Raw genomic sequence first — 24,413 nt, 5'->3', positions numbered from 1 at the left:
AATCAGTGAGGAGGAGGAGGAACAATCAGTGAGGAGGAGGAGGAACAATCAGTGAGGAGGAGGAGAAACAATCAGTGAGGAGGAGGAGGAACAATCAGTGAGGAGGAGGAGAAACAATCAGTGAGGAGGAGGAGGAACAATCAGTGAGGAGGAGGAGGAACAATCACTGAGGAGGAGGAGAAACAATCAGTGAGGAGGAGGAGGAACAATCAGTGAGGAGGAGGAGGAACACAGTGAGGAGGAGAAACACACACTGTAATGTTATGCTACTATATAATATACAAGGAGCACACCTACAACAAGCATTCCTTTACAAGTATTTATTTATACAGCAACCTATGACCTTTAACCTCAAAATGTGTGTGTGTGTGTGTGTGTGTGTGTGTGTGTGTGTATCTGTAACTGTAATCACATCAAAGATCAAAGGCAATCAACAGAATTAACTGACACCAACTGTCGAATGTTCCGTAACAGTGACAGCAGCCAGAGGTGGACAGACTGGAATTTCTGGCCTCGAACAGAAAGCATTTTTGGCAAAACCATAATACCTATCATTGATCCGACTTCACTTTGAGCATCCTGAGTTCTTCCTGAACCTCTACATAAGTTTACATACTTACATAAAAAGTACAAAAAAATAGCTTTGTTAGAGCGATCTAAAAAAACTGTTACATCTCCCTTTTTCAGAAATCTTCCTGCGTTTTTAATATGGCAGCCAATGAGGCTGTTGGTGGTGTTGGTGGATCATCTGTGCGTCCTACGCCCAAACTATAACTCTGACAGCTTTACCAGAGGATTGTGAGGGAGAAGACTAATTTTCCTACGTTTCTATGTATAAATTATTTCTGTAGAGTGGAATTTGCGGCCTGGAGTGCAGTTTTCAAATGTATTTTTTGACAGTTTTTTCTCTCCCTCTACACTCTGGCGATGATGTCACACACTGTGACACAAACATTCCGTGCAATACACACCCATTATAATCTCAGAATTTCTCCAAAAATGATCATGGTCATTGAACAGGGATTGATAAAAAACTATATGACCTATCGAAACGTTTTGAGAAAGAAGAAAAAATCCACAGTATAATAATAGTGTACGATTGCCCCGAGGCCCTAATGAGTGTTTCCAAACCACAAGATGACGTCCTCAAATCTCTTGTTTTGTCCACAAACCAAAGAGATATTCAGTTTATTGTCATAAAGGAACAAAGAAACCAGAAATATTCACATTGAAGAAGCTGAAATCAGAGAATTTGGACTTATTGTCTTTAAAAAAACTGCCCAAACCAATTATTGGATTATCAAAATATTTGACGATTAATTTAATAATTGATTATTGTTTGATTAATCGAATAATTGTTGCAGCTCTAGTTTTTTGTGTGTTTTTATGTCAGTTTTTTGTCATTTTTTGCTTGTTTTATTTGGGTTTTTTGTCATTTTTGGGGTGGTTTTTGTAAAAAAAACAACAACTGAGGGTTTTTTTGTGTGTTTTTGTGTGTTTTGAGTGTGTTTTTATGTGTGTTTTTGTAATTGTGTGTGTTTTTTAGAGCTGCAACTAACGATTATTTTCATTGTCGATTACTTAAATGATTAATCGATTAGTTGTTTGGTCAATAACAAGATGACGTCCTCAAATCTCTTGTTTTGTCCACAGACCAAAGAGATATTCAGTTTATTGTCATAAAGGAACAAAGAAACCAGAAATATTCACATTGGAGAAGCTGAAATCAGAGAATTTGGACTTATTGTCTTTAAAAAAAACTGCTCAAACCAATTATTAGATTATCAAAATAGTTGACGATTAATTTAATAATCTATTATTGTTCGATGAATCGAATAATTGTTGCAGCTCTAACTTATTTAGCACATTTCCAGTGTGAACACACATAAATGTATTTAAAACCAGAGTTGTGCAGTGTGGAGCTGCTCACATTGACTTTACACAAGTCATCCACCGGAGGGCGCCACAATCACATCAACACTCATGTGATTCAACAGACTGAGTGAAAGCAGACAATAGAAACAGGAAGTAAAGAGACACAGTAGCAGATATCATTCAAACCAAAAAGTAGAGGAAACAAACTACAAATTAACCCTTTGATGCTCAACATATAAACACATTTTAATACACAACATGGGTCAAAAACGTTATTTCATGCTGCTGTGTGTTTGAATATCTTTTTATTTTATTACAACAAATCATTATATACATTTTTCCTTTCATACTTTAAGAAAAATAGTTTTTGTATTATTACATCAAGTTTACACACATGGGTCTAAAATGACCTTGTGCATTAGAAGAGTAGTGATACAAAAAGTGATTCACTAAATGAACAATGTGAGTATATGTGTAACTGTGTTTGTCTTATTTTGAAGGTTTAACTTTAAAAGAGTTGTTAGAACCACCAGGTTACATTTTTAAAAATCACATATTTTAACATTTGAGACTTATTAGAGCCACCAAATAATAATTTACATTGGAAAAACACCAATTTAACAAACTAGGATAGTTAATATTTGTGTCTTCTTTGTCAGGTTTTAAATTGGTGACAACATATAAACACCTTCTAATGCACAACATGGGTCAGAAATCACCTTCTGCATTAATGCAATTTTTTGTGTTTTGTTGTAATTTCTTTGTCTGTTTTTGTGTTTCTGTGTTTTTTGTAATTATTTTGTTTTTTTATGTGTGTTTTTGTACGTTTTTGTAATTTTGTGTGTTTTTATGTGTTTTTTATATTTTTTCGTAAAAAAAAAAAAGAAAAGAATATGTTTGTGTGTTTTTGTGTTGTTTATTTTTTTATTTTGTGTGTGTGTTTTACATTTTTTGTGTGTATTTATGTGTGTTTTTTTTGTATTTTTTGTGTTCAAAGTGTTAACGCAGTAAGTCAAAATGAAAAAAAAAATCAGGTCGATAAATTTTCATTAAATTGGTGATTGGTGAATTGGTGACAACATATAAACACCTTCTAATGCACAACATGGGTCAGAAATCACCTCCTGCATTAATGCAATCTTTTGTGTTTATTGTGTTTTTTGTTGTAATTTCTTTGTCTTTTTGTTTTTTGTAATCATTTTGTTTTTTGTGTGTGTTTTTGTAATTTTGTTTGTTTTATGTTTTTTATATTTTTTCGTGTTTTTTGTAAAAAAAAAAAAAAGAAAAAAAAAAAAGAATATGTTTGTGTGTTTTTGTGTTTATTTTTTTATTTTGTGTGTGTGTTTTACATTTTTTGTGTGTATTTATGTGTGTTTTTTTGTATTTTTTGTGTTCAAAGTGTTAACGCAGTAAGTCAAAATGAAAAAAAAAAATCAGGTCGATAAATTTTCTTTTTTTTTTTTAAATTGTAACTATGTTTGTCTTATTTTGAAGGTTTAACTTTAAAAGAGTTGTTAGAACCACCAGGTTACATTATAAAATCACATATTTTAACATCTGAGACTTATTAGAGCCACCAAATAATAATTTACATTGGGAAAAAAACACCAATTTAACAAAATAGGATAGTTAATATTTGTGTCTTCTTTGTCAGGTTTTAAATTGGTGACAACATATAAACACCTTCTAATGCACAGCATGGGTCAGAAATCACCTGCATTCATTCCCATGTTATTTCATGCTGGTGTGTGTCTTTCTTTGGTCTTTTTTGGGGTCTTTTTTGTGTCTTTTTTGGGGTCTTTTTTGTGTCTTTTTGGTGTCTTTTTTTGTGTCTTTCTTTAGTCTTTTTCTGGTCTTTTTTGTGTATTTTTTGTGTCTTTCTTTAGTCTTTTTCTGGTCTTTTTTGTGTCTTTTTTTGTGTCTTTTTGGTGTCTTTTTTTGTGTCTTTCTTTAGTCTTTTTTGTGTATTTTTTGTGTCTTTCTTTAGTCTTTTTCTGGTCTTTTTTGTGTCTTTTTGGGTTCTTTTTTGTGTCTTTTTTGTGTCTTTTTTGGTCTTTTTTTGTGTCTTTTTTGTGTCTTTTTTGGTCTTTTTTGGTCTTTTGTGTCTTTTGTGTCTTTTTTGTGTCTTTTTTGGTCTTTTTTGTGTCTTTTTTGGGTCTTTTTTGTGTCTTTTTTGTTTCTTTTTCTAGTCTTTTTTTGTGTCTTTTTCTAGTCTTTTTCTAGTCTTTTTTTGTGTGTCTTTTTGGTGTCTTTTTTAATATCTTTTTTTATTACAACAGATTATATCCATTTTTCCTTTCATACTTTAAGAAAAATAGTTTTTGTATTATTACATCAAGTTTACACACATGGGTCTAAAATCACCTTGTGCATTAGAAGAGTAGTGATACAAAAAAAGGTTTTTTATTCAAAAAGTAAGAAATGAAAACATAAAACTAGGATGTATGATGATCAAAAACAAGTTAATTGAGGAAAACCTGGAATACTGAATGATGAAATGAATTTATTGTAAAGAATATAGAATATAAAAACTCACTTTAGAGCATGTTGAGCATCAAAGGGTTAAAGCGGTGAGCGTACCTTGCTGGCGTAGTAAAAGGGGAACCAGAAGAGGAAGATGTCGGAGAAGGCCTCGACGATGCTGAAGAGTCCGTAGACCACCCAGTAGGTGAGCCACTGGGTGTCGTCCTCCTTCACCGAGCTCTCGATGGCTTTGATGCTGAACGGACACATTGATTCACACCATTGATGAGGAACAACATCAACAGGAAACACAACAGCAAAGGTTAAAGGTCAGTCACTCGCTCAGGCATTTTGTAAATGTAATGTTGTGCAGGATATTTGGATGAACTTTCTTAGTGTCTCATACTTATTCACCCAAAAATATGTTCTTAGTTATTTTACTCGTTGTAACAAATCTGTTGAATTTGTAACAGATTTGTTAATTCTCTCTTGTAAAGTTCTTTATACACAAACACAGATTTATCAAAGCGAAGCAAAGTTTAAGTTGTTTCTACTTGAATTCAACTCTCTTCTTAAGCCTCTCAGAATTGTAAAAGACAAAAAATGAACTATTTTTTCAATATTATGACAGCCTGATGAATGTATAACCTTAATATCTAATAACTATATGATTTAAAAAAATGTTTTATCAGTGAATGTAGTTTATGTACTTTCTATTCTCTGCGTGAAGTACCTCTTTTTCTTTATTATTATTTTTATTTTTTACTACTATTTTTCCTGATTAGTTCTTTGTTTCATGACATTAGTTTCTTGAAATCCCTTTTTGTCTGACCTCATGACTGTAAAAGAAAAATAAAAAAAAAAGATTAAAAGTCACACCTGGAATATCCTACTGGAATAATCATGTTAATAACTAATGTTGGGAAACAATCTGGTCCCTGCCTCAAAAATTATTTGTGGTTAATAAAGTGAAAGAAGAGTCATTAAAAATGATTCATCGCTGTTACATCTTTTTTTTTTTTTTATCAATTCAAATATGTTGATCTAGATCTAAATTGTCCCTTTTGTGAATCCCATACTGAGATATTATCCGTCTGTTTTGGAAATGTAAGTATACCTGTAAACTGTGGCTATAAGATATTTGTTATATTTGTTAATTTATATTATTATAGATTAGATATTTTTAGATAATATCACCTGTGTGACTTCAAGCTCCTCTTGCAAGATGTACTTTTTGGTTTTAAAATGAATAACATTTGAGTTGAAAAATATAATATACAATACTTAATCTAATTATAATCTTGCAAAGTTTCTATCTATCTATCTATCTATCTATCTATCTATCTACCTACACACACAATATATAGTTTTTTAAATTATTATTTTACTACTATTGTTATTATTTTCATATTTATTTATGTATTTATTTTTGTATTATTTAGATGTTTCTTAAATAGTATTAATGTCATGTTTACTCTGATATTTCTGTTACTGCCCTACTGCTGTATATATGTTCTATAAATGAATGTAAAATAAAGGTTATACTAAAAAAAAGAAAAAAGAAAAATAAAAAAAAGATTAAAAGTCACAAACTCTGATGTGCATTTAAAGGTAAAGACTCTGAACATGTAAAGAGGTTAAAGAATGAAAAAAAATGTCTAATTGTGAATATTTTGACTGATATTGCAGTGATATGCCCTTGTCAAAGCACTGTTGTTGTTTTTTGTCAAAGTTAATCAGTAAAATAAACATTTTGTGAAAAAAATCGTGCCAGAGAATCGTGATCTCAATTCTAAGCAAAAAGAAAAATTATGATTCATATTTTTTCCAGAATCGTGCAGCCCTGGTATTAAGAACTAAGTGTATCTTAGTAAAATACTGATTCCTGGTCTCCATACAGGCTGTAAACTGAACCGTTCATGAGTTAATAATCCACAGTCGTCTTTGTGTAAAAACGCTTCCAGGACTCCATCTAAATCTAATCAGTCGGCTTCAGTAATCAGAGTTAAACAAATCAAGTCGGTACTTTCCAAAGCTGGAGTCCTTTCAGAACAAAAGTCTGTTTATTGTTGAGGAAAAGTAACAAAGACAGGATTGTGGTGAAGAAGAGCAGTAGGAAGAGATCCTTCATGGAGGAATGCTGACAGCACCAGGAACTCTCTTATGGAGAAACGAGAGGATTGGAAGTGAGTTTCTAAAACTGGAGCCTATACTTTAAATCTTTGTCTTGTTAGTTTTAGAACACAAGAAACAACAACAACAGGAAATGAGATGTTTGTCTCCTAGTTGAGAAGTAAAGAAACTAAAGACAATATCCAGTATTAGTTGCAATACTAAAGTAAGGTTATCAAAAGTATCAATACTCAAAAAAGTATCGATACTAAAACGTTGTATCCGGATACGATACTCGTTTTCAAAAGTATCGATAGCCGCAGCTAGCAATTAAACAACGTAAATAAATAAATCACGAAGCACATAGTATGCCCATATTAGGTTAATTGCAGTATACATAAGCATTAAGAGTTAATAAGTTTACATGAATGTTGACTGAAAAGTGTTATTTTCTCTCTTGAAGTCCCAGAATGAAGCAGAGAAACCAAACAGCCCAAAATATTGTTATTGTTTATTGTATTTATTTATTTTCTGCACTCCCTCAGACCTGAAGCTTGTTATCATAGTTGCAGTTTCTTATTGCACAACTGTTTTTTTATTATAAATATTTAACCTGTTTGGTTCTGTTCATTTTTACATGTTGCATTTTTCTTGTTAATAAAAATATTTCTGTTAAATTTTGGGGTCTTTGTTTTTATCCTGGTGGTATTGAAAATGGTATCGAGTATCAAATATTTTCCTGAGTATCGGTATCCAGTTGAACATTTTAGTATCATGACAACCCTATACTAAAGGCATAATAGGCCTTTTAAAGGGCACATTTTGACAAAGCACTGGTATATTTAATGAGATTTAATAATTAAAAGTTGCTGCATTCCATGTAGATTTGTCAGGTCCAAAGATCTGACCAGAGCCATAATTATTGTTATTAGATAAACATGGGAATCACAGGTAAAATCTGGCAAAAAAACTTGTAGTGTGCAGCTTTAGATGGAGTAACTAAAAATTTCAAGCTACTACCAATTTTTTTTTTTTTAACTGCAGTAACTACACGAAGGGTTAAACTGAGTAAACCTGCTTTAAAGTTTTTTAACTGTCCAGCCAAATGTTTTATAGGTAGATAAGTGATATGACTCTTATTTCTACATGTATTGATGATGTCATTTTCATGCTAAAAAAATCATGATTTATTTGACCTTTGACCCAAAAAATGTAGTTATAGAAATAGCACTATTGTCATACTGTTTTAGCAACAGGCTTCTTTTTGTAACTTTAAGCAAAAAGGAATAATGTGCAAATATCTGGCAAACAGCGTGGCTCTTCAACATTATCAGTAAATGACAAAAGGAAAAACAAAACCAGATAAATGATCTAACACTTCTAAATGTAAAGTTTTTTTATCCTGGTAAGAACCAAATAATCATCAGGTCACTCTGCTCGGGCCAGTTCATCACTGCTGGCAGCTTTACTTTATCTATTTTCTACATTTTTTTGTCTTTTTTGGTCATTTTGTGACCAAAAGAAGATGTAAAAAAAGAATCCTTGGCTTTTTTTTTTTTACTTTTTTACCCTTTTATTTGTCTTTTGTATCTCTAACTCTGTTTTGGATTTAGTTTTTATTAATATTTTATTCTATTTTATTTTATTGTTTTTACTGTTTTTAGTATTTTATTCTTTTTATTGTTTTATTTATACCCAGTTGTGTATGATTTATTCTATTTTAATAACTGTACAGCACTTTGGTCAACTGAGGTTGTTTTTAAGTGTCTATAAATAAACTTTGACTTGACAAAATGACCAAAAAAAGGACACAAAATGACAAAAAAGACAAAATCACAAAAAAAAGGACACAAAATGACAAAAAAGACACAAAATGACAAAAAAAAGACACAAAATGATAAAAAAAAGACACAAAATGACCAAAAAAAGACACAAAATGATCAAAAAAGACACAAAAAAGACCAATAAAGACCAAAAAAGACACAAATAGAGACACAAAAAGATGTAAAAACACCAAAAAAAAAAACAAAAAGGTTTTTTTTTTTTTATCTTGTAAGAACCAAATAATCATCAGGTCACTCTGCCAGCAGTGATGAACTGGCCCGAGCAGCTTTAATTTATCTGGTTTATTTTCGTTTCCATATTCTAAATGCATGCAATTGTTACACAATGTTGTGTTGTTTGGGCATTTATTGAAATAAACTGAACTTGATACATACGAGAAATATGCTGGGTAGGCGAAACCAATCAGGTTGCAGAGCAGCGAGGCTCCGTATCCAAACAGGAGGTAAAGGCCGACAAAACCCAGGAAACCTGCAACAGAGAGGGAGGTGATGAAGAGGAGGAGAGGTGATCAAGATGAAGGACAAACAGTCTAGTGTGGAGCTGCGTTAGCTGTCAGCAGAGTGTCTGGTAGCAGCACAGCACCAGGATCAGGACCAGGATCAGGATCAGGATCAGGATCAGGATCAGGAGGAGCTCTAAGCACAAACCAAACAACCAGATTCAAATCCAGCCAGATGAAGAGTGAATAGTGACTCTACACACAGTGTAAAGCTGACAGAGTGGTGAGAAACAGCCTGCTGGAGGCTTCAGCTGCAGGACACACTCCACTATTCACATTTTAGTTGTTTTAGTTTTAGTTTGGCCACAGTTGGACTGACACTGAGGGTAGGAGGAATGGAGAAATGAAGAACACTGTACCGAGGTTATCATAGTTAACGAAAACTAACGAAATAACGAAAACTAGAATTGAAAAAACATTTTCGTTAACTGAAATAAAAATAAAAACTAGAGTTTTTAAAAAAAACGATAACTAACTGAAACTGTATTTTGTGGTTACAAAACTAACTAAAACTAACTGAAATTATAGTGGAAATGTCCTTAGTTTTCGTTTTTGTCAACTTTTTTCATTCATAATTCAGTGTTTCTATTTGAACATGCAACACATGGTGAATATGTTTACTGAGACTGGGATGTTTACACTAGAACCAAAATACAAAACAGTTAATAACCTTATTGGGGCTGAGATGATAAACCAAAGGAAATAAAGGAAACATTTATTATGACCTCTTTGAATCTCGCACCCAACACATAGACCATTACAAAATAACTAAAACTAACACTAAAACTAATAAAAACTAAACTAAAACTAACACTAAAACTAATAAAAACTAAACTAAAACTAAGCGTTTTCAAAAAATAAAAACTAAACTAAAACTAGAAAACTCACTCTAAAAACTAACTAAAACTAACTGAATTTGAAAACAAAAATTCACAACGAAATTAAAACTAAAACTAATGAAAAATCCAAAACTATTATAACCTTGCACTGTACCCCACGTCATTCTTTTTATTGATGTTGTGTTTTTACTGAAGTGTTGTTGTTTTATCTCACTTCATGTAATTGTTGTGTGTTTTGCATGAATTTTTATAGCCGTGTCGAAAGACAAATTTCTGCTCTGTTGAACAGACAATAAAGATATATTCTATTCTATTCTATGAACTGTTGGTTTACAATAACATCTGCACTGTAAACAACTGTCATGTAAACTAACAGTAGAATACTGGCTGCAGGGTTTCTATTATTCTACTGTTAATTCTACAGTTCCTCTACTGTTATCTACTGTGATAAAACACATTCTGAATTACAGTAAAATCCTGCATTTCATTTATTTCTACAGTAGACTAAAACACAGTGTAGTGCTGAAGCTAGTTGCAATATTGTTGCAGTAAACAATGCAGTCATTTTCTGTAAATAGAGCATATTACTGTCTGAAAGACAATTACTATGAGTTAATTGCTGTTTTCACTGTTACCTCAACATCAGATATTTTATGGGAAACTGCAAGCTACCTCCAGATATTGCCCAGAATGCATTGTTTTCTACAGTATAACAACTTTTTTAATGGAAAACAGCATGTTACTGTCACAATTTGGCTGTTTTCTTACAGCAATCTGTTACAGTGTGTATTAGTATTAAATGTGCAATTTACAAAGACCTTATTGCATCTGGACCCAACAAATACCCCATTACAAAACAACTACAACTAATAAAAATCATTCTAAAAACTAACTAAAACTAACTGAATTTAGAGACAAATTTGTAATATTAGTAATAGTTTCAATTAGAGCTGAAATGCCACATCCATATGTCAATTAATCTATCAATCTGCAATAATATGTTTGTCAAAAATGCATTTGCTGAATCGAGCTTTACAATATAATATGAGTAATTGATGCTTCTTTGTCATATATGATAGTAATCTGAATATATTTGGGATTTGGGTGGTTTGTCTGATAAAAACAAGCAATTTTAAACTTTCAGCCTGGAGAATTACAACAATCATTTCACTTCTTTTTATGACATTTTATAGCCCAAGCAATTAATCACTGATAAAATAATGATAGGTGCACACGCCCCATATATTAAAGACAGACTTTAAGACTTTTCAACAGCAGCCCACTGGTTTAAATATATTATTAAGGCTGTAAAAAGGTTTAGCCACCAAAACCAAAACCAAGACCACTTCCTTTACATTAAGCACCAAAACCACTGGAGCAAACAGGACCAACAGCAGGTTGGAACAACAGGGAGACCTGCACATAATAATATAATATAATATAATATATAATATAATAGCTTTTAACATTATGTTACTCTGTCACCACTTAAAGTTTCAGGAGGATATGTACTAATTCTAGTGGATTTATTTTGGTAGGAAGGAAATGATAGGAAGACTTCATGAGAACAGCCTCATACAGGACATTTTTATGCATTTGTTTCTTTCCTCGAGCTAACACCACCATAAATACTAAAAAAAATAATAATTAGATCCACACGACCTTCATCTGTTTTCTGTATCTGCTGCGTCCTGTTCTTTACCGTCTAAGTGTAATAATATTATAGTGCAGTGGGTTCATTACAGGGAAATGTTTACTGGAAGACTATTTGTAGACAGTGAATTAACTTATTGAGCATTAATTGTACCCGTCTTGGACTTCTTATGTACTTATTTTTATTTTATTGTTTTAATAATGTATTTATTTTTATTTATGTTTTATTATCATAACATTTTGTATCTTAATTTTGCCCCATTTCCCCTTTTTTCCCCCTTTTATTAATTGGTTGTTAGTGTGGTCTTGTAAAAACTCAATAAAACTTGAATCATAAAAAATACATATATATTATAGTGCAGTATATTTATATTCATATTATGTATTAACTACCTCTACATGCTACCACTCCTCCTCATTCACCTCCTTTACATACATATAAAAATATTGATTATAGAATAATTGGCTGTCATTCAATTATTTATTCTTGTTGTGATATTTTATACCTTTTATACCTCTATACCTTATTGTCCTTAACCCTCTGGAGTCACCAACCACACCAACATTATAATAAATCATATAACTTCTTCATGATGTAAAAACGAAGCAGTGTGTTTCCATCAACTTCCCTTTAAAATACTGGCTGTTAACTACATGAGGCCAGTTTCAGTTTGATGATGATAGAACAAGTAAAACCACAGATAAGGTCAAATAGATTTAGTATCAAATGATAGAACTGGAAGTTCTCCTTATTTTACCTCTTATATGTAACTTGTGTCCACATTAGCAACATGTTGTTGTTTCTTTGTGTTCTAAATGTTGATCCAGTGAGTCAAAGTGAAACAATAATGATCAGGTGATAAAGGTGATAAATGTGAGGTTGGTCTGATAAATAAGATACCGACATGACTTGGTGAACATTGATTTAAGTGTTTTATATAACAGGCAGAATGAAAAGGAGTCAAAAAGGGACAAAATATTATTGTTGTTGTTCTTAATTTGTTTTATGCACTATGGGATTTACACTAATTTCATTGTGCTATGTACAATGACAATAAAGGCTATTATATTCTATTCTAACCCTCCAACCCCCCCAAACAAAAAAACAAACAAACAACACCACACAAACTCAGAAAAACCCAGAAATGGGCAGGCGATCAGCTCTGTATGAACTGAACTGTAAACTACACACAATAGCAACTTGGCTACATGTCTTTATCCTTTAGAGCAGCTATTCCCAACCTGGGGGTCCAGACCCCAATTGGGGTCCTGAGATGATTTCTGCGGGTCGTCAAATCATTTTGGAAAAAATATAAATGCACAAAATTAACATTAAATTACATAATTCCAGACAGGGAGACGTTTTAGTTGTTGTCTGCTTCATTATTTATCAGCTGAGTTTGTCTGATCTGAACTGTGAGATTCTGTTCAGTGAGCACAGCAGAAAAAAATAAACTAACAAGAAAAAAAACTGGCGCGTTGTTGCTTTACTGCAGCTAGCAGCTAGCTAGCAGCTAGCTATAACTAGCTATATATAACTAGCTATATATAACTAGCTATCACTGATGCTGGAGAAATGGAGCGATGGCTGCAAAGAAAAGCTCCAGACTGGGTCAGCAGCAGCAGCAGCAGCAGCAGCAGGGGTCAAAGGTCAACCAGCAGAAAGACTAACGGGACCACCACCAGAGAGACGGAGGGCAGTGGGGTAAAGGCTCTCTAAATATCAGCCCCACTTCTTCAAGTTTGGCTTCTCATGCACGACAAAAACAACACAGAATATCCACAGTGTGTCATTTGCTCTGAAGTGCTGGAAAACGAAAGCTTGAAACCAGTAAAACCAGTAAAAAAAAAAAAAAAAAAGAGACAAGAGGACAACATGCAGGTTAAATTGGGGGTCGCAACTCAAAAAGGTTGAGAACTAACTGGTCTAAAGAAGAGTGACGCGGCAGTTATAGTCTGTTAGCCCCGGTTCAGTGGTGTAGGTTACCATGGTTACTGAGCAGTATCAGTTACCATGGTTACTGGGCAGTATCAGTTACCATGGTTACTGGGCGGGGCGCCACACAATGTGATTCATGTGATAATGTGTTTAGTCTTTTTAGTCACTTAATGTCTTTTTTTGTCATTTTGTGTCTTTTTTTGTCATTTTGCGTCTTTTCTGGTCATTTTGTGTCTTTTTTTGATCATTTTGTTTCCTTTTTATAGTCATTTTGTGTCTTTTTTTGGTCATTTGGTTTCTTTTTTGGTCATTTTGTTTCCTTTTTTTAGTCATTTAGTGTCTTTTTTGGGTAATTTTGTGTCTTTTCTGACAAATCCCAAAGTATCAAGTTGTTACTTTCCAAGGAGTCTCTGGCTTGAAGCTGACTGTTACACACTCAGGAGGTCAGAATGGACCTTTAAACTGATAGCAAAGCACTTAGATTAAAAGGAACAATAAAATATAAAATATATATATAAATGCACAGACAGAGAGAAGTTTTAGTTGTTGTCTGCTTCATTATTTGTCCAAAATTCGTCGTATAAACTGAGTTTGTCTGATCTGAACTGTGAGATTCTGTTCAGTGAGACAACATTAAGTTAAACTGGGAGTCACAACTTAAAAAGGTTGAGAACTAACTGGTCTAAAGAAGAGCTGACTGGTTCACTGGCAGCTGTGGTTGCAATAATCATTCAATTTATATTATATTTTATCATTAAAATGCAAAACTGAACTTCTGATATAAAATCCAACGAGCAGAAATCATGAGGTCCCAGTCTCAAAAACACAAGGAGCCTTTGATATTATACTAAGCATCACTTTCTCTCTTTACATCTCATTTGTTTGTCCAAGCTCATATGTAAATATTCATCTGTCAACTGTCTGTAACCAGGTGAAACTGGGAGAACTGGTTGGAGTGGGAGAGCTCCCAGAGACAACAGCTGACAGGAACTCTCTCTCTGTTCTGCTTTGAAAGGAAAATGAGAAACTGACACTTTAATGAGTCAATGATGGATAATAACAGTGACTGTAGGATCCATCCGGCTGGTAGAAACTCCTCTTGGAAAAACTAGACAGTTGTGTAATCGTGTAATGTTTGGATCAAACTGCTGCAGAAGTTATTAGTAATTCAGCTGAAACTCCAGTTCCTCTCAGCATCAAATCATCACAAAAGCCCTTTTTAACCCTTTGATGCACAAAGGCACAAAAAACTAATAAAAACTGAACTAAAACTAGCAAACTCACTCTAAAAACTAATAAAAACTGAACTAAAACTAGCAAACTCACTCTAAAAACTAATAAAAACTGAACTAAAACTAGCAAACTCACTCTAAAAACTAATAAAAACTGAACTAAAACTAGCAAACTCACTCATAAAACTAATAAAAACTGAACTAAAACTAGCAAACTCACTCTAAAAACTAATAAAAACTGAACTAAAACTAGCAAACTCACTCTAAAAACTAATAAAAACTGAACTAAAACTAGCAAACTCACTCTAAAAACTAATAAAAACTGAACTAAAACTAGCAAACTCACTCTAAAAACTAATAAAAACTAAACTAAAACTAGCAAACTCACTAAAAACTAATAAAAACTGAACTAAAACTAGCAAACTCACTAAAAACTAATAAAAACTAAACTAAAACTAGCAAACTCACTCTAAAAACTAATAAAAACTAAACTAAAACTAGCAAACTCACTAAAAACTAATAAAAACTAAACTAAAACTAGCAAACTCACTCATAAAACTAATAAAAACTGAACTAAAACTAGCAAACTCACTCTAAAAACTAATAAAAACTAAACTAAAACTAGCAAACTCACTAAAAACTAATAAAAACTAAACTAAAACTAGCAAACTCACTAAAAACTAATAAAAACTAAACTAAAACTAGCAAACTCACTCTAAAAACTAATAAAAACTGAATTAAAACTAGCAAACTCACTCTAAAAACTAATAAAAACTGAACTAAAACTAGCAAACTCACTCTAAAAACTAATAAAAACTGAACTAAAACTAGCAAACTCACTCTAAAAACTAATAAAAACTGAACTAAAACTAGCAAACTCACTCATAAAACTAATAAAAACTGAACTAAAACTAGCAAACTCACTCTAAAAACTAATAAAAACTGAACTAAAACTAGCAAACTCACTCTAAAAACTAATAAAAACTGAACTAAAACTAGCAAACTCACTAAAAACTAATAAAAACTAAACTAAAACTAGCAAACTCACTAAAAACTAATAAAAACTGAACTAAAACTAGCAAACTCACTCTAAAAACTAATAAAACTGAACTAAAACTAAAAGCCGAACTGTTAAAAGTAAAGTTTGGAAGTTGGTTTAACCCTTTGATGCACAAATCTGAGTTTTTATGTTCTATATCTTTGCATTAAATTAATTTAATCATTCAGTATTCTAGGTTTTCCTCAATTAGTTTGTTTTTGATCATCATACATCCTAATTTTTTGTTTTCATTTCTTACTTTTTGAATAAAATCCATTTTTGTGTCACTACTCTTCTAATGCAAAAATGACCCATATTGAGGCTGGGATGTCTATACCCGAACTAAAATTGAAAAACACCCAAAACTGTAAGAGTTAATAACCTTATTGGGGCTAATATGGATAAGCCAAAGGAAAGGAAATAATAAAAAAAAAAAAAAATAGTATGACCTCTTTGATTCTCACAGCCAACACATAGCCCATTACAAACAAACTAAAACTAACATTAAACTAATAAAAACGGAACTAAAACTAGCAAACTCACTCTAAAAACTAATAAAAACTGAACTAAAACTAGCAAACTCACTCTAAAAACTAATAAAAACTGAACTAAAACTAGCAAACTCACTCTAAAAACTAATAAAAACTGAACTAAAACTAGCAAACTCACTCTAAAAACTAATAAAAACTAAACTAAAACTAGCAAACTCACTCTAAAAACTAATAAAAACTAAACTAAAACTAGCAAACTCACTCTAAAAACTAATAAAAACTAAACTAAAACTAGCAAACTCACTCTAAAAACTAATAAAAACTGAACTAAAACTAAAAGCCAAACTGTTAAAAGAACAGTTTGGAAGTTCCTTTGATGCACAAAGTCTGAGTTTTTATTTTCTATATCTTCACAATAAATTAATTTCATAATTCAGTATTGCAGGTTTTCCTCACATAACTTATTTTGATCATCATACATCCTAAATTTTTGTTTTCATTTCTTACTTTTTGAATAAAAACCATTTTTGCGTCACTACTCTTCTAATGCAAAAATGACCCGTATCCATTTTTAATGTTATTTCATGTCTGGCTGAGTGTTTCTATTATACGTTTTTGAAATAAATGTTTTTTTTTTTTTAAATCATTTATTAGTCCAAGTATTCACTACTCTTCTAATGCAGAAGGTGATTTCTGACCCATGTTGGTCATTAGAAGGTGTTTATATGTTGTCACCTATTTAAAACCTGACAAAGAAGACACAAATATTAACTATCCTAGTTTGTTAAATTGGTGTTTTTCCAATGAAAAATTATTATTTGGTGGCTCTAATAAGTCTCAAATGTTAAAATATGTGATTTTATAATGTAATCTGGTGGCTCTAACAACTCTTTTAAAGTTAAACCTTCAAAATAAGACAAACATAGTTACACATATACTCACATTGTTCATTTAGTGTTTAATCACTTTTTGTATCACTACTCTTCTAATGCACAAGGTCATTTTAGACCCATGTGTGTAAACTTGATGTAATAATACAAAAAATATTTTCCTTCATAAAGTATGAAAGGAAAAATGGATATAATGATCTGTTGTAATAAAAAAAAAACACACATTTAAAAAAAAGACACCAAAAGACACACAAAAAAGACACAAAAAAGACACAAAAAAAGACAAAAAAGACACCAAAAAGACACACAAAAAAGACACAAAAAGACCAGAAAAAGACACAAAAAAGACACAAAAAAAGACAAAAAAGACACCAAAAAGACACACAAAAAAGATACAAAAAAAGACTAGAAAAAGACACAGAAAAAGACACAAAAAAGACCAAAAAAAAGACACCAAAAAGAAATGTGTGTAAACTTGATGTAATAATACAAAAACTATTTTTTCTTCATAAAGTATGAAAGGAAAAATGGATATAATGATCTGTTGTAATAAATAAAAAGATATTCAAATAATACTTGGACTATTCAATGATAAAATAAATTGATTTAAAAAGTTTTAGCAGTTTTAACACATAGCAGCTGAAGGTAGAATGTGGCTGCTGCTAACTTCTGCTAAATGCATGATAGAGACAAAGTGAGTCATATTTGAATATTATAGCATTTGTTTTGCAAGCCAGTTTTGTGTTTGTGTGCGTGTGACACAAAAACATTAGAATAATTCAATGCAGAACTGAGCTGTAACTGACAGGAAGTGAATCTGATAAAGTGACATTATGAGACAGACAGATAGAATCAGTATTACAGGAAATGTCGGCTGATAAACACCAGTAAGTTGCATGACTGGCAAAGATATATTTGAGGTAATTAAGAATGAACTGAAACACTTTTTTATTATTATCAACTTGTCTGCTTATTGTTTCCTATTATTTGTTTGTTCAAATCAAAAGGAGAAAAATAGCATAATGGAGCCACAAACCTTATTTTGAGCCTCATAATAAAGAGGAAACAGCCTACTGAGTCTAAATAACCCTAATAATAATACTAATAAGTCTTTATGAGCATTTATTTGAATGATGTTGTCAGAATGTAGCAGGACTCGATGGTCAATGAGAAGCTGGACCCTGAAAAAATATCACAGGAGATTTAGAATCAAAGGGAAACTCTAAACTAGACTTGATGTTGGCTATAGCTATATATATATATATATATATATATATATATATATATATATACACACTACCGGTCAAAAGTTTTAGAACAGCCCAATTTTTCCAGTTTTTTATTGAAATTCAAGCAGTTCAAGTCAAATGAACAGCTTGAAAGGGTCCAAAGGTAAGTGGTGAACTGCCAGAGGTAAATAAAAAAAGGTAAGCTTAACCAAAACTGGAAAATAATGTACATTTCAGAATTATACAAGTAGGCCTTTTTCAGGGAACAAGAAATGGGTTAACAACTTAACTCTATGGAGTCTTGGGCTATTTTGTCCATTTTTGAATTCTTTTCATGTCTTTGTAAGTCATTTTGTGTCTTTTTTGGGTCATTTTGTGTCTTTTGGTGTCTTTTTTTGGTCATTTTGCGTCTTTTTTTTGGTCATTTTGTGTCTTTTTTTTAAGTCATTTTGTGTCTTTTTTTTAAGTCATTTTGTGTCTTTTTTTAAGTCATTTTGTGTCTTTTGGTGTCTTTTAGTCATTTTGTGTCTTTTTTTGTCATTTTGTGTCTTTTTTAAGTCATTTTCTTGTCTTTTTTAAGTCATTTTGTGTCTTTTTTAAGTCATTTTGTGTCTTTTTAAGTCATTTTGTGTCTTTTGGTGTCTTTTTAGGTCATTTTGTGTCTTTTTTTTGTCATTTTGTGTCTTTTTTTAAGTCATTTTGTGTCTTTTTTTGTCATTTTGTGTCTTTTTTTTGTCATTTTGTGTCTTTTTTAAGTCATTTTGTGTCTTTTTAAGTCATTTTGTGTCTTTTTAAGTCATTTTGTGTCTTTTGGTGTCTTTTTAGGTCATTTTGTGTCTTTTTTTTGTCATTTTGTGTCTTTTTTTAAGTCATTTTGTGTCTTTTTTTTGTCATTTTGTGTCTTTTTTAAGTCATTTTGTGTCTTTTTTAAGTCATTTTGTGTCTTTTTAAGTCATTTTGTGTCTTTTTAAGTCATTTTGTGTCTTTTTTTTGTAATTTTGAGTCTTTTTTAGTCATTTTATGTTTTGTTTTTTTAATTTTGTGTCTTTTTTGGTCATTTTATGTCTTTTTTTGGTCATTTTGTGTCTTTTTTTGGGTAATTTTGTGTCTTTTTTGGGTCATTTTGTGTCTTTTGGTGTCTTTTTTTTGTCATTTTGTGTCTTTTTTTAGTCCTTTAGTCCAACATTAAAACTTTTTTTTTACTTTCAAAACACTATCATGCTCAATGAAGAATTTTAAATGTTGCAAATGTGCATTAATTTCAGAGTACACTGAGACATTAAACTGCATCATTTTCAATTTTCAATGCAGCTCACATAACTCAGATCTAACTAAAGCATGCAGTGCTAATTAAATATAAGATAAACTGATTTAAATGTTTATTTTTTTCAGCTGTTTAATCCCTGGATTCTTATGTCTTACTTTAAGAGTGCACACACAGCAAGACACACCACTTTATGAAAACTAAATTAATAACTGCTGAAATATTATTCTCAAATTTTTTCTTGTTTTTTCTTTCATACGTGAATATTGGCCATCAGTTTCCATTAAGTCCAGCTATAATGTTGGGCATATCTATGTTAAGTGCTATATTAGCTGTTTTTCAGGTGTACTTTACATCCTCTGGGCTGTTTTAAACAGGCCTGTAGGAAATGCTGCAGAAAACTGAATAAAACACATTTATCATACAGCATTCACCTCTTCAAAGCATGAATGAAAGAATGCATATTAATTGTAAGTAGAGAACACAGCTCTGTGTTGGTTTGTTTGTCTATTATTTATATATATGTATATTTTTTGGTAATTTTGTGTCTTTTTTAAATAATTGAGAGTCGTTTTTGGTAATTCTGTCTTTTTTTGGTTATTTTGTGTCTTTTTTTTTGATCATTTTGTGTCTTTTTAAATAACTTTGTATCTTTATTGGTAATTCTGTCTTTTTTTGGGTAATTTTGTGTCTTTTTTTGGGTAATTTTGTGTCTTTTTTTGGTTATTTTGTGTCTTTTTAAAATAATTGTGTCTTTTTAAAATAATTTTGTGTCTTTTTAAAATAATTTTTCTGTCTTTTTAAAATAATTTTGTGTCTTTTAAAAATAATTTTGTGTCTTTTAAAAATAATTTTGTGTCTTTTTTGGTTATTTTGTGTCTTTTTTGGTTATTTTGTGTCTTTTTTTTGGTAATTTTGTGTCTTTTTTTGGTAATTTTGTGTCTTTTTAAAATAATTTTGTGTCTTTTAAAAATAATTTTGTGTCTTTTAAAAATAATTTTGTGTCTTTTTAGGTAATTTTGTGTCTTTTTTGGTTATTTTGTGTCTTTTTTTGGTTATTTTGTGTCTTTTTAAAATAATTGTGTCTTTTTTAAATAATCTTGTGTCTTTTTAAAATAGTCTTGTGTCTTCTTTAAGTAATTTAGTGTTTTTTCAAAACACACAAAACATAAAACCTAACCTAACATTTGCAAAATGCATATTAATGTGGAACCTCTCATCTAATACTTTAATATTTAAATGTGCGTTTATAAACAAGTGCAAACCAAAATGCCCGTGAATATTCCTCGTGAAGCCAGTCTAATTATGTCTGTGGAGATTATAAGGACATACTTTATTAAACTAAATATATTTCACTTTTATATGAATGAACAATATCGCCATAATGAGGCACAATTCATTGTTTTGTGCTAAAATAATATTTTCTACATTTTTGATTCACAAATTCAATACTGCAATGCGCCCAGATAAAAATGTCATGGTTTCCCCCACACTTATATACAATAAATATTTAATAAACTTTATAAAAATAAATATACATTTGTTTAAAAATGTATAATTTAACAGAATATAATCAAATATAATGCTTTTTAACGATGTATAAAGAACACAATCTGAATGAAAATTTAAGATAAAAAATGGTTAAATGTTACGGTAATGATAGAATTGTTTGAATTAAAATATGTGTATATTTTAATAAAATACATTTTGGTGATACCAGCTACCCTTGGGCATATTTAAGTGTTTGCAAAACAAACAAACAAAATGGTAATTTTGTGTCTTTTATAAATAATTTTGTGTCTTTTTTAAATAATTTTGTGTCTTTTAAAAAAAATGTGTGTGTTTTTTGGTAATTCTGTCTTTTTAAAATAATTGTGTCTTTTTTTGGTAATTTTGTGTCTTTTTTAAATAATTTTGTGTCTTTTAAAAAAATGTGTGTGTTTTTTGGTAATTCTGTCTTTTTAAAATAATTTTGTATCTCTTTGGTAATTTTGTGTCTTTTTTAAATAATTTTTTGTCTTTTTAAAAAAAATGTGTGTTTTTTGGTAATTTTGTCTTTTTAAAATAATTTTGTGTCTTTTTTTGGTAATTTTGTGTCTTTTTTAAATAATTTTGTGTCTTTAAAAAAAAATGTGTGTGTTTTTTGGTAATTCTGTCTTTTTAAAATAATTTTGTATCTCTTTGGTAATTTTGTGTCTTTTTTAAATAATTTTGTGTCTTTAAAAAAAAATGTGTGTGTTTTTTGGTAATTCTGTCTTTTTTTGGTAATTTTGTGTCTTTTTTTGGTAATTTTGTGTCTTTTTTTGGTAATTTTGTGTCTTTTTTTTGGTAATTTTGTGTCTTTTTTTTGGTAATTTTGTGTCTTTTTTTGGTAATTTTGTGTCTTTTTTTTTTGGTAATTTTGTGTCTTTTTTTGGTAATTTTGTGTCTTTTTTTGGCAATTTTGTGTCTTTTTTAAATCATTGATCATAAAAAACTGTTGTTTTTTTATTCCTATTAGTGTGTCTAAAAATGTCAGAAAATACCTTAAATTATTAAAAAAACATTATAAATTCACATTAAAAAGTGACTTTAGATTGTATAGGTTGTAAAGGGTCAAAGAAAATAAACCTGCAACCAATCAGAGCAGTGGAACATGAGCCCTAAAACCAATTCAAGTAACAAACTTTCACTAACTTGTCACAAACTTTCTCAAATTCCAGGTAAACTAACATGTGGTTGTGAAAACATCAAAGGGAGGGACTCATATTTAATTAGCGCTGCATGCTTTGGCACTTGGATTTAAAAATATAAATATAGAGTATGTGACTAAATGTTGACTCCAGAGCCTGAGGCGTTCCAGGCTTTATTGACTTCTCGTGAGCACAAAGACAACAGAACGGTGAGAAAACACAACTCACAAAAACCAAAAGAGAGAGCCGCCTGCAGTAGAATAACCAGTCGTCCTAGATCATAGGTCTCAAACTGGCGGCCCGCGGGCCAGTTGTGGCCCTCGTGATGATATTTTGTGGCCCCCACCTTGATATGAAAGTTTAATGTGAGTTTTATATGAATGGCACTTTACCGTGTTGTGTGTGGAAGGTCCCTTTAATTACTGTTTTTGGTAATTTTGTGTCTTTTTTAAATAATTGAGAGTCTTTTTTGGTAATTCTGTCTTTTTAAAATAATTTTGTGTCTTTTTTTTGGTAATTTTGTGTCTTTTTTTGGTAATTTTGTGTCTTTTTTAAAATAATTTTGTCTTTTTTATATAATGTTGTGTCTTTTATAAATAATTGTGTCTTTTTTAAATAATTGTGTCATTTTTGGTAATTTTGTGTCTTTTTTAAATAATTTTGTCTTTTTTAAATCATTGTGTCTTTTTTTAATAATTTTGTGTCTTTTTTGGTAATTTTGTGTCTTTTTTGGTAATTTTGTGTCTTTTTTGGTAATTTTGTGTCTTTTTAAAATAATTGTGTCTTTTTAAAATAATTGTGTCTTTTTAAAATAATTGTGTCTTTTTAAAATAATTGTGTCTTTAAATAATTTTGTGTCTTTTTTATATAATTTTGTGTCTTTTTAAAATAATTTTGTCAATTTTGGTAATTGTGTATCTTTTTTTGGTAATTTTGTGTCTTTTTTTAAAATAATTTTGTGTCTTCTTTCAGTAATTTTGTGTTTTTTCAGTCATTTTGTGTCTTTTTTGGTAATTGTGTCTTTTTTTAATAATCTTGTGTCTTTTTTAAATAATGTTGTGTCTTCTATGAGTAATTTTGTGTTTTTTCAGTCATTTTGTGTCTTTTTTCAGTCATTTTGTGTCTTTTTTTGGTGATTTTGGTGCTGCCTCCAGCGGCCCCCAGGTAATTTGAGTTTGAGACCCCCGTCCTAGAATCTCCCTCCATCTGTGCATTGCACTGGATATTTCAGGACGTGATAAAAATACCCCTGGGACCAGCTGCTGCTGCTGCTGGGACATTAGGAGCACTTCATTCCAACTGCAATATATCGAAATATGTGTGGATGATTATAGCTTTGTGTACACTATGATCTTAGAACGCTTAATAAAGTAACTTAAACAACAACAAAAATATGGAGAAAGACAAAACAAAACTCCCTCACTGCAGTAAAAGTACTAATACCACATTCCAGATTACTTCACTAAACGTAAAAGTCCTGTATTCAACACGTACTGAAGTAAAAGTACAAAAGTATGATCATTAAAATCAACGATCAAATATAAAAGGACTCGTTGTTGAGAATGGCCCAGCTCAGATTGTAACAATATAATTGTTTTCTGCACATTTTGCATATAATTTTCACTCTATACATTCTTCGCTTAATTTGCTTGTTGTTGTATATTGTTAAATGTCTTTTTTTATTAGATTGTTTATTTTTTATCTTTATCTAAAAAGGGAAATTATTTTGTGTGCAATTTTTGTGGTCGGCTTTAACAAACAAATTTCCCCACTGTGGGATTAATGAAGTTGAATCTAATTAAAAAAATTTAAATAATTGTGTGTCTTTTTTGGTAATTTTGTATCTCTTTTAAATAATTTTGTGTCTTTTTGAAATAATTTGTCTTTTTTTAAACAATTTTGTATATATTTTGGTAATTCTGTCTTTTTTTTGTAAGTTTGTCTCTTTTTTAAAATAATCTTGTGTCTTCTTTAAGTAATTTAGTATTTTTTTTGTAATTTTGTGTCTTTTTAAAAGTAATTTTGTGTCTTTTTTGATAATTTAGTGTCTTTTTAAAACAATTTTGTGTCTTTTTTAAATAATCTTGTGTCTTCTTTAAGTAATTTAGTGTTTTTTTGTAATTTTGTGTCTTCTTTAAGTAATTTAGTGTTTTTTTGTAATTTTGTGTCTTTTTAAAATAATTTTGTGTCTTTTTAAAATAATTTTGTGTCTTTTTAAAATAATTTTGTGTCTTTTTTGGTCATTTTGTGTCTTTTTAAAATAATTGTGTGTCTTTTTTAAATAATTTTGTATCTTTATTGGTAATTCTGTCTTCTGTCTATCTAAAAAGGGAAAAATGTTGTGTGCAATTTTTGTGGTCGGCTGTAACAA

At 30.5% G+C, this 24,413-nt stretch overlaps 1 protein-coding gene across 1 annotated transcript in view; it reads right to left on the bottom strand.

Moving 5' to 3' along the window:
* Positions 1-24,413, bottom strand: part of LOC131988114 (receptor expression-enhancing protein 5-like) — a 36,347-nt gene that overhangs the window by 6,070 nt on the left and 5,864 nt on the right. The window contains exons 3-4 of the mRNA XM_059353138.1: positions 8,670-8,763; positions 4,456-4,594 (exon numbers count right to left, since the gene is read on the bottom strand). Coding sequence (XP_059209121.1) covers positions 4,456-4,594; positions 8,670-8,763 — 233 coding nt within the window. The remainder of the gene's footprint in view (positions 1-4,455; positions 4,595-8,669; positions 8,764-24,413) is intronic.

This window comes from Centropristis striata, chromosome 16, assembly GCF_030273125.1.
Source record: "Centropristis striata isolate RG_2023a ecotype Rhode Island chromosome 16, C.striata_1.0, whole genome shotgun sequence".
Classification (NCBI taxonomy): Eukaryota; Metazoa; Chordata; class Actinopteri; order Perciformes; family Serranidae; genus Centropristis; species Centropristis striata.
The sequence above is the reverse complement of the archived record's forward strand: the minus strand, read 5'-3'. Positions and strand labels throughout refer to the sequence as shown.